General features: G+C 46.8%; 1 protein-coding gene across 2 annotated transcripts in view; it reads left to right on the top strand.

Annotated features, from left to right (window-relative positions):
* LOC133361691 (guanylate-binding protein 1-like) overlaps positions 1 to 15,403 on the top strand; it is a 77,116-nt gene extending 61,713 nt beyond the window's left edge. For both annotated transcript variants that reach the window (XM_061580679.1, XM_061580680.1), the window contains exons 13-14: positions 4,494 to 4,597; positions 13,065 to 15,403. In XM_061580679.1, the coding sequence (XP_061436663.1) occupies positions 4,494 to 4,597; positions 13,065 to 13,190 (230 nt within the window). In that variant the 3' untranslated portion in view covers positions 13,191 to 15,403. The remainder of the gene's footprint in view (positions 1 to 4,493; positions 4,598 to 13,064) is intronic.

The following is a 15,403-nucleotide window of genomic DNA, read 5'->3' as shown; positions in this document are numbered from 1 at the left end:
AGGGTCCGTCGAGATCCCCGAACGGCTAACGATATGGCCCAAATACCTGACCGATTCCCGAAGCAGAAAACATTTAGCCGGTTTAAACTTTAGCTTCACGGAACGCATCCTGAGAAACACTGCTCTCAGTCGCTGGAGGTGCTCCTCAAAAGTTCGGCTGAAAACGATGATATCATCGAGGTAAATCAAACAGGTGTCCCATTGGAGGCCTGACAAAACCAATTCCATGAGCCTCTGGAACGTGGCAGGAGCGGAATGTAAACCCATGGGCAATCGGTTGAACTGAAATAGGCCTCCCGGTGTCCGGAAAGCGGTTTTTGGTTTTGATTCGTCATCGAGGGGCAATTGCCAAAATCCCGAAAGCAAATCGAGCGTCGAAAAAAACTGTGCTCCTGCCAAGGCATCCAGCGACTCATCCATCCTGGGGAGCGGATACGCATCGGCCATTGATATTTTGTTTAGGCGGCGGAAATCGACACAGAACCGCAGGGATCCATCCTGTTTTTTAACCAAGACGATAGGAGCACCCCACGGACTGGAAGAGGGCGCAATGATGTCGACCGCCAACATGTCATTTACTGCCGACTGCACATGCTCCTTCTCGGCTGGACTGAGCCGGAAGGGATTCTGTCGAATAGGGGCCGCGTCCCCAGTCTCTATGTGGTGGCGCAACAGGTCTGTGCAGCCAATGTCGTACTTGTGCCTGCTAAACACGTCAGCGAACTCGAGCAGCAAGCCCCTCAATGCACCCAACTGCACACTGGACAAGGTACTGGACCCGGCACACAACGAGTCCAACCACTCCGTCCCCTCCTCACCTTGGGGATGCATATCGACATTTGAATCGGCGTGAGCAACGAGCTGTTCCTCGACGGGTAGCGGCGCGGCGTGAGCCAGCACCGTTCCCTGTGTGATCACGGCCGGCCGCGACCCCGTATTCAGGACCATAACGAACGGCTCACTGTCCCCCCTCACCATGGTCTGGGCCACCGCTAAGTCGAGGTCCCCTTTAGCCCTGTTAGACGGCCCCAATAGAACTCCCTGTGCCCCCACATCCGCCCCAAGGGGTTTTCTCAACCGAAGGGGTACCAACATTTGCGATCCCGGGGGCACCCGTACAGTCCGGGTTGCCAGCGCCTGCACCGTCGCACAAGCCGTGCGTATCTTATTTGGACTCTTCAAAAACTCAACCCGCCGACCCCACGGAAGCTCAATGCAGGCCTGGTCTATAAGAATTTTGATGGGCATTTTAGACCGAAAGTCCGTGCCTAGTAAACAAGGAACGGCCAACGATGATGATACAAAAATAGGACCCGCCAATTTAATGTCGCCAATACAAATATTCGCCCGAATCTGGCCGATGATTCCCAAAGATCCCCCGTTCGCCGCGTAAAATGGTACGTCCACCGGCAGAAGGGGTCGACATTGGACGGGAAAAATATTATAAATAAGGTCCGAAATAATAGTGGCCGACGCACCCGTGTCCACGAGCACCCGGACCTCAACCCCGTCAATGTACCCCGTTACCACGGATGACCCGGCCGACGCAGCCACAATCCTGTGGGCCAATTCGGACCACTCGACTGCCTTCGGACCGTACGCGGACCCCTCTCGCCGAACCGAACCCCCGGTGCCCATACACGGTCCCCCCACCGCTAAGCGGCGACCCGACTGTGCCGTGCGTGTGGACCGAACGTGTGAGGTGCCGCGACTTGCCGGGTTCAGCTGGGATGTCTTGAGGCCCTGGTCGTCGTCCGGACGTGGTCCCGCGGTGCGTTGACGTGGGGCCCGGCACCCGGACGCGACGTGGCCCCGAAGGCCGCAGTTGTAGCAGACGACGAGGGACGTCGTAGGTTTCGGTTGCTCCAGCTTGCGGGAAGAGCGTGTGGGCGAACGACCTCCCGTTCTCCACTCCCCCGGCCTTGAACCAGCGAAGGCCTCCTCCCGAGGCACAGCAGGCTGAGGGCCGACGATCGTGGCGGCCGGTGCCCCGTTCCCCACTGATGCGCAGACGACCGTCGGCTTTCGCTTTAGGACTTCGTAAGCGTGAATACTTGTGGCAATCCCCAGAGAGCAAATGTCCATCTCGTCCGCCGTATTTATGGGAACTCCCAATCCGTGAGCCAACGCCAACAGCTGCTCCGTCACCATGGCGTCCTTCCCCTCCTTGTCCATACGGGGAAAAGCTGAGTCTGCCAGGGCGAGCAGCGCCGTGCGATAGGCGAGCGTTGTTTCTCCAACCACCTTCCGCCGATCGTAGAACTGGTGGCGACAGGTCGAGGGTGGCCCGAACACCTTGGCCATCAGGTGTAGCACGGCCTGGAGCGTTGAGCGGGACGACTTCGGGGCCGATGTGAAGGCTGCAAGCGCGTCGTCGTCGAGCATCGCTGGCAGCGCGCGCAGGGCAGTGGTGTCGGACCACCCCGACATTTCTTGATGCGCGACGAACCGTCGCTGGAAGGCTCCCCAGTCGCCCCCGTCCGCCTTGAACACCGACAGCGCGGGCAATCGTTGCTGGAGGACTCGATCGCCGTCGTCGTCGTTGGAACGATTTTCCCGCGCGCCGCTGTGGTTGTAGAAGATGTCGGCTCCGTCTGCAGGCGCATAATGGAAATCTCCGGCGCGCGCCGATGACGCGGGCTGCGCTGTGTGGAGATCTCTGGCCATGTGGTGTCCCCGCTTCCCGCCAAGCGGTGGCGGGCCCTCAAAAATGGCGCGAACTCCAAAACTTTTGGCGCGAAACGCCGTCTGGCGGGATCCCTCCAGCCGCGCCGCCTCCTCCAACCCCGCAGCCGTCCCTCCGCCCGCTGGAACGGAGATTTCCGCCAAAATCGCAGCGGCGGCGAGCAGCAACTCCGCCAGGCGGGAGTGTGCGTCCTGCAGGCTGGTGTCGGAGGCAAGCGGAGCATCGGCCATTTCCGCGAAGTGCTGTATCGGCGGCAACTCCTCGTCCTCTCCTCCCGAGGTTGGTGTCTCCGGTACGCCGTCGTCTCCCCGATCTTGCACGTGGGTACGCGAAGTCTTCCTTGTGTCCATTTTTCTTGAAGACAGGTTTACTTCTGACACCAGTTGTAAAGTAGTAACTCGGCGGGAGACGTCTTGACGGGTAGCACACTCTTTATTTTCACCAACTTGTAGTTACACGGATGACTAACACCCACTTCGTTGCACGGGTGACTAACACCCACTTAGCTACTCGGGTGACTCACACCCACTTCGTTGCACGGGTGACTAACACCCACTTAGCTACTCAGGTGACTCACACCCACTCAGCTACACGGGTGACTAACACCCACTTCGTCGCACGGGTGACTGACACCCACTTAGTTACTCGGGTGACTCACACCCACTCAGCTACACGGGTGACTAACACCCACTTCGTTGCACGGGTGACTGACACCCACTTAGTTACTCGGGTGACTCACACCCACTCAGCTACACGGGTGACTAACACCCACTTCGTTGCACGGGTGACTGACACCCACTTAGCTACTCGGGTGACTCACACCCACTCAGCTACACGGGTGACTAACACCCACTCAGCTACACGGGTGACAAACACCCACTCAGCTATACTGACACGGGCTCTTGCGCCCCGTAGCCTTCCGGGACACACCCAGCCGGGGGTGCCCGTCTCGGCTCTGGGTACCACCGTCCCGACCCACACGGGCGTCGGACTACGGGTCCCCCAGTCTCGGCTCCGAGCCACACAGGGCCCCGGTCCTCACAAGGACGGCGGGACTAGGGGTCTCGGGCCACTACCTCCTCCACCCCGTCTTCGGTCTTCAACTGGTTAACACTGACCACGAGTGCTCTCGCGCGTCTCCCTTTATACCCCTCCTGCTGACGTCGCTGAGAGCACCCACTTATCTGACCAATCACTGCGCACTCGCTACGATCCTCTTTTCCCAGCTTGTGTGAGCGCGCCTTACCACCGGCGCGCGCGTCCATGCCACGCCCACATCGCGTGCCCAACCCCGCGCCCCGTGATCCATCACTGTCGGCGCACGTCAATACCACCACTACACATGCAGCAACACAGTCTGCTCTCCAGGGGTATTGTAAGCTTGCGTCATCCCTCCCCCAATGGCCCTGCACATGCCCTCATATACTCTCATGGGCTTGCTTGTTTGTCATAGTGAGTCTGGCTAGAGCCAGACTTAATTAAAAACTTTCAGATTGGCCTCTCAAACAATGGGAGCCTAGCAGTGTGACTTGACAAAAAGTATGTTGGGAGGATCTTCAATCGAGTGCTGGCTGTTCCAAAACAGATTCTCGAAATCCTGAAGGAAAATCCTCTCTAAAGTGGCACCTCATGCCTACCTTCCTCTGCCTCTATCAACAGCCAGACTCTACACTTTACTGTGCTCAACATTATGTGGAGCACTACCAATGAACAGGCAAACGTAGCTAATTCAAAAACGCTGTCAATATTAGAATGCATTAACGTTGGGTGGAGGTGTGTAAATAAATGTCGTTTCATCATTTTACAGAGTTCAAGCAGAAGGAAGCGAGAATGGCACTGGAGCTAAAGACCATGAAGGAGGCACAAGAAAACCATGAGAAGGAGATTTCGTACCTTCAAACTCAGCACCAGGTGATGGATCCCAGGTTTTCCACGTGATTTGGTGGGGCCCCACCTCTTAGTAGCATGCTCGAGGTTCAATTCCTTTTTTGTAGTCAGCAGCAATCACCAGATCATCTGCATACATAACATGGTTGACCAATATTGAGCCATCCCTCGACTGCACCCGTTCGTCGATCAGCCTCCCACTGTATCTATATAGAAGTAAGTGGTCAAATTGTTCTTAAATTATGTAGCAACCAGAAGACATCCCTGTAGCACCCCAATGTGAACAGGGAATGGCTGTAGCTCCCAGCAACATAGCTTCACCCAGGCATACCCACCATCATGAAGGGCGATAATTACTGTGAGCAGTCTGCGACTCCGAAAGCATGAAGAACAACCTAGAGCCATGGCCTATTTATGGTATTATAGGCCTTGACCAGATAAATAAGCAGCGTTATAGGTCCTGACTTAAAGCTTCCGTAACTGCAGGAATTAATATTATTTGGGTCTTTTGGTAAAGTCACATAGATATATTCAAAATAATAACACAAGAGAACTGATGACGGTCCTGTTCAAACATAGTGTCTGTGCAGGCCCACCCTGGCCTGAAAATACACTGGGGCTCCGCAAGCCTCTCCTCAGCATGCCTGGTAAGGCGATGTTCGATGATCCTCCAGGACTTTTCCATGCACACTGAAGAGACACATGCCCCTGTAGCTGTTACAATTTGTGTGGTCCCCGTTATTAAAGGGCATCCATCCAATCCTGTGGAACCTGTCCAGTGGTCCCGACTGTTGTAATGAAACTCACTCATTTCCCCTCAGCATCAGGATGGCAGACGGTGCCAACCCCAGCTGCAAGCGATGATGAGATTCTTGCTTACAGTTTTCAAAGGCACATTTTACAGATGATAAGCCGATAATCAGTGGGCAGACTAGCTCCATGGTAGGGCCTGCATCCGGTGTTCTGTCACGATATAGTCCACACAGATTTTGTTGCTTGGACCAGGCGTGCATCTATACTGTGTGGATCCACCAATACTGCAACAGTGTGGTGGTAATTACAAGCAAATGGACTGCACAGAAGTCTTAGCAGCCTTCTACCAGTATTATTGAGCTGATCTGGCCCATACCTTTAAACCACTCCAGCCCGGGTTCCAGTATCATGACCCGCTCGGACATTAAAGTCACTCAATAAGATTACTTTATCTCAAGGGGCCACTTTAGCTCACACCTGTGACAGGTCATACAAGGCATCTGACTTATCGGCCTTGCCTGCATCTCTCCACTGAAAAATCTTGACTAAAAGCTTTCATGACTGCAGGAATTCATATTCTTTGGGTATTTCGGTAAAGTCATATAGATAGGTTCAAAGAAAATAACAAAAAACTACGACTCTTTCGGTCGCAACACAAGCGGTCGTCATCAGGAAAAAGGGGTTAGCTTCTAAAGAAGGCAAACTGTTTATGAAGGCTTGAAATGGGCGTAGCCCAAATGTCAGCAGCATGGGCGGGGCAGTTATTGTTAATCTAAGTGGTGGGAGGCGCCCGTGATGGTGGTGGGTTTTCCACCAATTAAAGGGCTGCCAGGTAAAAATTTGCATGTTAATGTAAGATCAGTGAGCAGCCTCCATGGCAATCACGCTGAGGTGGCTATGTTAATATGCAGATGAGCCTTCTTGTTTCGAAGTTTGTTAAAAGATCTATTAGTTTTATAATAGTTGCATGCAAATACTCCCCTTTAATTGGTGGAAAACCCACCACTGTCGCGGTCGCCGCCCACCACCTACATTAACATTGGCTGCCCCGCCCATGCTGCTGACATTTGGGCTACGCCCATATCAAACCTTTATAAACAGTTTGCCTTTAGAAGCTAACCCCCTTTTCCTGATAATGGCCGCTTATCTTGCGATCGAAATGTTGTAGTTTTTTGCAATTTTCTTTGAACCCTCTACTGATATTCATCTTAAGTTGGTGTGTAAGTCGCCACCACCATCATTCCTCACTTCAGATTGATTGGGGGGACTAACCTATAGTAGCCTGGGACATAGCTTCCCACACCTCATTGCCATCCTCCCAAACCCCCTTTATGATTTTGTTCAAAAGACGAGCCACTCCCTGTTGTTTGGAAGATTCCTGCTCTGAGTAGAGGACTTTCCACCCGTCATAGTGACTGAGTCAGAACCAGTCCACTGGACCTCCTGGATACAACAGAGATCCAGGTGGTACCAGTCCAGGTCCCAAGAGAGGAGTGGCAGCCTCACCTCCACAGTGAGTGTTTAAACATTTATGGAGAAACCACGAAGGTGTGGCTTCAGTCCCCTTTGGCCAAAATATGTCATAGACGCATGACCCCTGAGGCCTCCATCACAAGCTTATTTTAGTATTTCAAAGGTGATTTTCTAGTAAGTTTATTGAAGATGGACGGGTTATCAGCCCGTTGCACCCATCCAAAGCCCCCATTGGCTGATGTGGCAGCTATGAGTGCCTTGAGGGAAACAGGCAAATGGAATCAGTCTTCCCCCAATGGCATTCCTCACAACCACCACAGTGTTGTGATGTAGCAATCCACCTCACACCCACACACAAACTAATGTTATCACTAAATTTCCTCAGCGGATGTACTCTCGAAAGCACTCCCTTCTTTGGCTGTCACTCCAGGATATGTTTTGATTTGCGGCCTGGACTTCATCTCATCTAGCTATGCCATGTCCTGTACAAACCCATGCACTTTTCTTTAATAGTCAATATAATTTCTCTAATGTGCATCATGCTACTGGGTTGGAGATGGTAGCCTTTACACTTCCCACTTGTTACGTATAATATTGCACGACTAATTCCATCACCTCAGTCTTTTTAGAAATCAATTATATATTCATGTTAAAATGTGTAAATCCCATCCGAAAAACGGTCCTATTCAGGGTCAAAAGACCAGCCAGAGAAGTGGGACTTGCATTATGAGTGTATCGTCTAAACATGGAAGTCTTTCGCATACAAAGTGTCATGTGCTGGCCAAGTGTTACATCATGAAGACATTGAAGTTGTTGTGATCCAGGAAACCCATGCCGAGGACAACCGACTCACAAGCTATAAAATCCACGGATATGACATCAACCATTTCCACTTACATCAAGCCACCGCTTGCAGTCTATGAGGTGACAGAAAGAGTCATCACTAAAAAAACATTGCCAAACACCATCAGAAGCGGCCAGGTGTTAGTCACCAACATGTCAAATCGCTGAAGAGTTTTTGGCCAACTCAAAGTATTCCCTATGCAGCCCATTCAATGGTATACATGACTTTATCAGTCATCCTCTGCAATTGGACTAGTCAGAAACAATGAAGCAAGAGATCAACTCATGGACTGGTCATCCATAAACGATTTGCTTTTGGACCATAAATAGAGAGGCAGTTTACACTCTGCTCGATGGAAACGGGCATACAACTGAGACCTCTACTTTGTTTCGAAGGTCACCATAGCCTTTCACTCTTCAGAATGAAGAACATCGTAAGAATATTCCTTAGATGCCAACAATGACCAGCAGTTATCCACACGAGGATTCAAATGTAGATGATCACATCCAAACCAGTTGCCTGCTTTAACTTCCGAAAAACTAACTAGTCAGCCTTTCAGGCCAAAACATAAATCACGCCACAAACCATCGTTTCAGTTCCAAATAACCACAACATTTTGTCGGCTGCCATCATCTCAGCAGCCACCAACAACATCCCCAGACACTCTAAGCTGGGATCTGGAAAACAATGCACTCCTGAAAGCAGTTTAAAAGAACTGGTGATACAGCAAAGGCATCAGCGCTATTAGAGACACTAAATCTAGCCTGATAACAGTGAGGGTGAGAAACATTGAGGAGATTAACTTTGCACATTCCAGCCACAAAGCGTGAAATCTCCTTCACCATCTTGGCACCAGCATACTACCTATAAAAAGGAGTCCCAAGTCACCGCTAACAACATTGACTCACCACCTCGCCTGAACAAAAGCCACAATAAACACACAGCATAAACAAGATGAACACAAAGATCTCACCACAACCCAAAAGAGCCTACCAACAAGCTCCACATTCTCCCGTCCATACTCGAGAAAAGAGATTATTGATGCACTATGTGCCACCATAGCCTAAATTGCTGCAAACAAAAACATGTATCCCAAATTCGTCAAGAACTTGGGACATCTTGGCTAAAACTGGCTATCAGTTATGTTTTACCACTGTTATTTTAAGTGATACAATCTCCAGACCATGGCAGGGAGCAAGAGTCGTTGCTCTGCTGAAACTGGTAAAACCAGAATCTCAGACCTCAAGGTACAATCAATCGACAGCATACAAATTATGGAGCACACGCCACTCACACGCATTGTGCCTACAGTCAAGCCACACCTTCCCATCTAAAAAGCCAGCTTTTGACCTGCCAGAAGTTACTGTGGCAATGTAGTTTTCTCTCTATCCAAAACTGTCTCAATCTACTATACAAATAACCACTACATAAGTGTGCAGTTGGAAGTGACTTTCTGTGGAAACCATGTCAAAAACAAGCCATACCCTAAATACTTGGAGTTAACATTAGACGGCTGCATCTCAAAAAAAATTAACCCGTAAAAACAAAGTTTTTCACTATAAATCCTTTATATGTAAGATCACCTCTTGACATGCCCCGTATATTCCCGAGGGCACTAGCGTTGACCCGTTTTACCACTTTCAAGAACCTTGCGGCTTCAATTTAACTGCTCTATAAATAGTCTTCATTGTACAGCGTGGGGGCAGGGATTTCATGCCATGTGGTTAGTCAACATTTGCGTCATCATGAAACGGGCGTCTAGAGTCCTCTCGTCCTCTGGCTTGAGATGGCTGCCACCTATGGGTCAGATGATTGTCTGCCACCATTAAGCAATTGGTAATTAAATATTTTTGAAAAATTTCTAAACAGTGTCAAATTTTGGAAAACAATTTTCACGAAAATTAATTGTCACGCACAACGAGTCTGTGTGGAAAATGTCAGCTCGATTGGATCACGGGAAGTGTGTTAAAAAACGACCGAAAGATTTGCACGGTCGTAAGCAAGCAAGCACGCAAGCACGCAAGCAAGCAAGCGAACTTAATATAAAGGATTTAAAAAATGTACAATACAACAAAGACCAGATGGTCTCTGATTCAAAAAATGGCCGCTACAGCATGGGGAGCCACTACCAATACTACTCTATTCTCCAGTTATTAGTATTGCGCCCAGTCTTGGCAGAGTACCCACACGAAGGAATTAGACATCCAGATCAACAGCATCCTTTACAATAATGGGCAAACTTAAATGCTCTCCTATTGAGTAACTAACCCTTTTTTGGCCAACCTTATGCTAACAAACTTCTGGTGGGATGCCACGCCATAAAACTAACTGGGAAAAAAAATCTTAGAAAGTGTAAATCTCCCATTACACCAAGACCTGCTCGACCCTACACAAACTAGTCTGAGAGGCAGGGTCAGCTGAAGACCACTGTGAACGTTGTGGAGGTCTGCTGAAGGTTCCTCATAAAGCCTCACTGAGGCTTTGGATTGCCAAGAAAACTGTGGTGGATCCATCAACCGCTTCAGACCAATGACTGGTTGCTGTGCACAACTCGTCCACGAGTGGGAACTTAAAGATGACCCACAGTGCACTGACTGCCGCCACCCAAACATAAAATATATCGCGAACAACATCACTACATACCCGTTCTCCAGCGGACTGGACACTATTCGCGGAGCTCCTCCCAAAGCTATTACTATCTTTGACACTTAATTTTCAAGAAAAATACCATGCTACTTTCACCATTTTGTCACCATATTAAACAACAAACCATAGCAGGTTATGTTTTCAATCCTGACGTACAGCAGAAAGAGATATTTGGAGATACCTACATGTTGAAATCATTATAGAATCCATGCATATATTCATGACATTCCTTCCTTGTTGTATTTTTTTAATAATTATTTTTTTACGTTTTTTCATGATAACATTGGTGACAAGGCTGAAACTATCAACTCATTACATTTGAAACCCCAGTTTAATCACAGGTGCCAGCTGCCTCAGTGCTCAGATCTTTGAGCTACCAACTCACCTCAACAGCCAAGTGATGTCTCTAATTAACACTTGTTCCCTTATTCACGTGTAATTCCAAGCATGCATTTTTTATGTTTTGTACACTTTTCAGTTTGTGTTCAACTTAGTTTATTACTGCCTTTGTTTAGGATCCAAAAGCCATAGCAGGGAGTAGATATGGATTAAAATCCTTCTTATGCACATTGATATGTTGCTTTACATGATCAAGTTCAGCTTTCCAACAGCTCTCGAACTTGCTCTTGCCTGCCTCTTTATTTAAGGATATTGATCCCGTTCTACCTTGAATAACTGTCCTCGGTACTCATATTCAGTTGTGCTTTTTAGCTGTGTGCATCTAGCACATATCTGTAATTGTTTGTATGTATCTTCAACTTCTCTTCACACCGTACGTAGCCAACAGTGCTAAGTGGAGGTGAAGGGGAAGGAAAAAAATAAACACAAAAAGCAGTTCTAAGAAATTATCACTTTAGGAACAATAATTTATGACGTTTGAGTGAAAGTTAAGGGCCACAATGGCTGGAGTAGTATATTCGTGTTTCAGTCCACTACTGAATGAGGGCCTCCCCTTGCCATGTAGACTGTGGGCATTATTGAACCATACTTCACCATGCTCATCAGTGTGGGTTGGAAAGGGGAACTTGGGTTCAAGGTGCGCTGTGCAAACCACCGCACCACCACACCGCCAAAGTAAAAACTAACAAGAATAAAAATGTCAAAATTGCAAAATTACTCAGAAACTGCCAAATATGGTCAGATCTTGGATACTAAGTAGGAATGGTCCTGGATAGTGATTAGATGTAGATTTGAAGCTTTCGTGACTGCAAAGATTCATATTCTTAGGTTTTTTTCGGTAAAGTCACGTAGGTAAAACATTAAAATTAATAAAAGTAAAATAAAATTAAAATCACGACGTTTCGGAGGCAACACAAGCTTCCGTCTTCAGGTGGAACCGTCACAGCCACAACAGATGTATCAAGTAAATGCGAGATTGCAGGAGCTACCACTCCGTTTATATAATGGTTGGAGAGGGGGGAAGGGCCAAGTACAGCACACTTTTTTTTCATATGGTAAGGTGAGGCTTAAGAGGGTGAGCCTTTGTTATGGAGAGGTACGGTTTGTGACTCAACCTGTGACAAGGAGAAAACAACTGAACATGGTAAACCTGTAATAGTTGTCTGTCAAATAAGATTGGCCAAATAAGTGTAGTTAAAATTTTTTTGCATGGTTAATCACATCTTTCCAATGATTACTCAGTTTGTAACCATCATCACGGTTGAAATTATGTCTGTGTTTGTGTTTGTTACAAACTGAATAATCATTGTAAAGATGTGATTAACCATGCAAAAAAAATTTTAACTACACTTATTTGGCCAATCTTATTTGACAGACAACTATTACAGGTTTACCATGTTCAGTTGTTTTCTCCTTGTCACAGGTTGAGTCACAAACCGTACATCTCCATAACAAAGGCTCACCCTCTTAAGCCTCACCTTACCATATGAAAAAAAAGTGTGCTGTACTTGGCCCTTCCCCCCTCTCCAACCATTATATAAACGGAGTGGTAGCTCCTGCAATCTCGCATTTACTTGATACATCTGTCGTGGCTGTGACGGTTCCACCTGAAGACAGAAGCTTGTGTTGCTTCCGAAACGTCGTGATTTTAATTTTATTTTACTTTTATTAATTTTTATGTTTTACCTACGTGACTTTACCGAAAACACCTAAGAATAGTGATTAGATGGGCAAGCACCACTATGCACAGCAAGTTGTCATAGGTGGCAGCGGGGTTAAGTGGTGGGCACATCTAAGCTCCCTCCTATCACCAACCCGTAGTGACCAGTGGGGTCAAATATCCCCCACGGCTTGCACAGCTTGGTAATGCCCTCATCAAGCAGTGTATAGATAAAAGGGCTGTACCAGTACAACAGCTATTGGTGGCGAGCCCTATCCCCTCCTGTCAACAATATAATCACCGTCCATCATCATTATCATCATTTTTTCATATGAATTATGTTTACTGCGGCCTCCCATGCAATGCATCTGCGCGAGTCTGTTCAAGAGAACCCTCAGTGACAGCTGTCACAATCTGGAAGTGGACATTAGTCTGTCAGTCGATTAATTGATATCATTTTGAAAACGTGGACTTTCATGGAAGAACACATAGCCTACTATTTTCAGAATGTCACAAAATATTTAACAGTGCCTTTTCTGTATGATGAATACATACACCAGTATTTACAAGGGTGACTGATGTTCTTGATCCATTAACGCATGCAACAAGCAGCAAACCTGCTACTGCTCGGCCATCGCACCTCCTACTGAGGTCACCTCTAGAAATTAATTCCATGAAATAAATTCGGTGATGAGCATTTTATGACTTTCTTTCAGAGCTTTTTGAAGTTATTCGGCAAGCATATGGATGTGATCAAGACACACACGGATGAAAACATCGAAGACATAGAGCAGAACCACGAGGAGAAGATGGACAAAAATAAAAAATGCATCATCAGCTAAGCGTGGTTGGTGAAGATGCAATTATGCTGCAGGTCAAATGTGAAACATATGAACACCATCACCCATCATTCGCCAATAATCATTATCAACCACGATCAATCCATGTTGGTTGATATTACTGACCAGTGTGGTGAAGAATGGCAAAACAACCCACGTGAATAAAACATGAGGAGCACTTCATCCAGCAGTGAAATTACAAGAGGCTGAACATTTTTTTCATTCATCATCAGCCATGATAAATCCACTGTTGAATGGAATTGTTTATGAACATTCGGCATCTCCCACAGTCTTGTAACCAGTAATATGTACTGCACATTTTCAGATGAACATAATTCATTATAATAAAATGATTAGATTAACCCTGATCTTCCCTTCACACTTGGAGGGGGCGGGGTCGCACTTCGACGTCACAGTGTTAGATGTACAACTTCCGATTTACTATTCGGCTTCGAGAGGCCCACACAGTCGGATTTTCCTCGGGCCTCGCACTCCCCTATGGACGGCCCTGAAAAGTACTGCCCATAGCCTCACCACTGCCTAAAGACTCAACACTGCCCATATACGCAACACTGCCCATAGACTCGACACTACCCATGCACTCAACACTGCCCATAGACTCACAGCAGAGCCGTCTCTAGAGTACGGCAAATCGGGGTGACGGCTCCAGGCCCTGTGTTTTATGGTGTCTGGGTGCCCACAGTGGGATTTTCTCCAGGCCCCACACCCTCCGATGGACGACTCTGCCCAGAGGATCTCAATGTGTACGGCTCCTCATCCTGCCACAACTATCCCTTCCGTATCTCTCGAACACTTAACTGGTTCCCACTCAATTTATATATTGAGCAAATTTACATGATAAATACGCTTATTCCCACTTAACTGCACGGTATAGTTTGCCTCTCAAATATTTTTTTAATACATTCAATAAGTACCAAGTATGTACAACTTTATCCATATCGTTGACATAAATTGGTTACTCTAAAGCTCAGTGTCACTCGAAAGCCAACGGAAAAGAGGCATAGGGCCTTTAAGAAAGATGTGTATCTTAAAGTAAGTGGTGGTGCCGTTACCAAATATGTGGACGTTTAAAAAGAGGTGGGCCTTCAAGAAAGGGATTGGGCCTTCAAGAGGTGGCTAGTTGCATAATCACATTGCAGGATTAAGAGAGATGGTGATGGCTGGAGATGCCTAGATCCAGAAGTAGATGGATCTTGGCGGAATATGACTATATAACATTCTTTAAATTTAATTTGCATTATATTCTCCGTAACATTTTTGTTAAATTTCTTATACCTTATATACTATGAAACATAATCTATAGCACTTAATATGCATAATATATTAATAAAAAATTCGATTGCATTTCATACACATTATATACTATATAAATCCAGCCATTTTTAAATCCTTTATATTAAGTTCACTTGCTTGCTTGCTTGTGCGCTTACGACCGTGCAAATCTTTCGGTCGTTTTTTAACCCACTTCCCGTGATCCAATCGAGCTGACATTTTGCACACAGACTCGTTGTGTGTGACAATTTATTTTCGTGAAAACAATTTCCAAAATTTTCAACATTTTAGAAAAAAAATGTTTATATTTAATTACCAATTGCTTAATGGTGGCAGGCAATCATCTGACCCATAGGTGGCAGCCATGTCAAGCCAGAGGACGAGAGGACTCTAGCCGCCACGCATATAAAGGATTTATAATGAAAAACTTTGTTTTTACGGGTTAATTTTTACTCTGCTCAGTTAGGTCTGACTTAGGCAGGCATCTTTAGCACAAGATATAGTAAGTCAGAGGAATGACCCAGAAAGGCAAAGTGACTGGCTTTCTGGATTGCTCTTCTAATTAGTTTGTTTGCTGTGTAGGTTTTATCGAACGACGCAGATTTGGTCAGATCATTGTGGCCTAACCCAAATCAATCATGAATGTATAATTTGACGCAGACATATGTGTCAAGGTGGGCATTCTCGTTTAATGCAGGCAATACTTCAATTGCAGGTGTTCCTCAAAGTTATGTTTTGTTTAAACTCTTCGTTGACTTAGATCTGATAATATGCTCGTTCTATTAAAATCAAATTAATTCGGGTAAGCTATGAAAGCAATGTGAAACTAGTATTTTACGCAATGTGTATCTCTGTATTTGATTGTTTGAAGGTGGCCGTTTGTTGATTGATTTTTGAAAAACTTTCAAATTCTCTTGTTTGGT

Source organism: Lethenteron reissneri, unplaced genomic scaffold (genome assembly GCF_015708825.2).
Source record: "Lethenteron reissneri isolate LAM-NWPU_2019-01 unplaced genomic scaffold, ASM1570882v1 scaffold_120, whole genome shotgun sequence".
NCBI classification, from domain to species: Eukaryota; Metazoa; Chordata; class Hyperoartia; order Petromyzontiformes; family Petromyzontidae; genus Lethenteron; species Lethenteron reissneri.
Note: the sequence above shows the minus strand (reverse complement) of the source record. Positions and strands in the feature narration are given on the sequence as shown.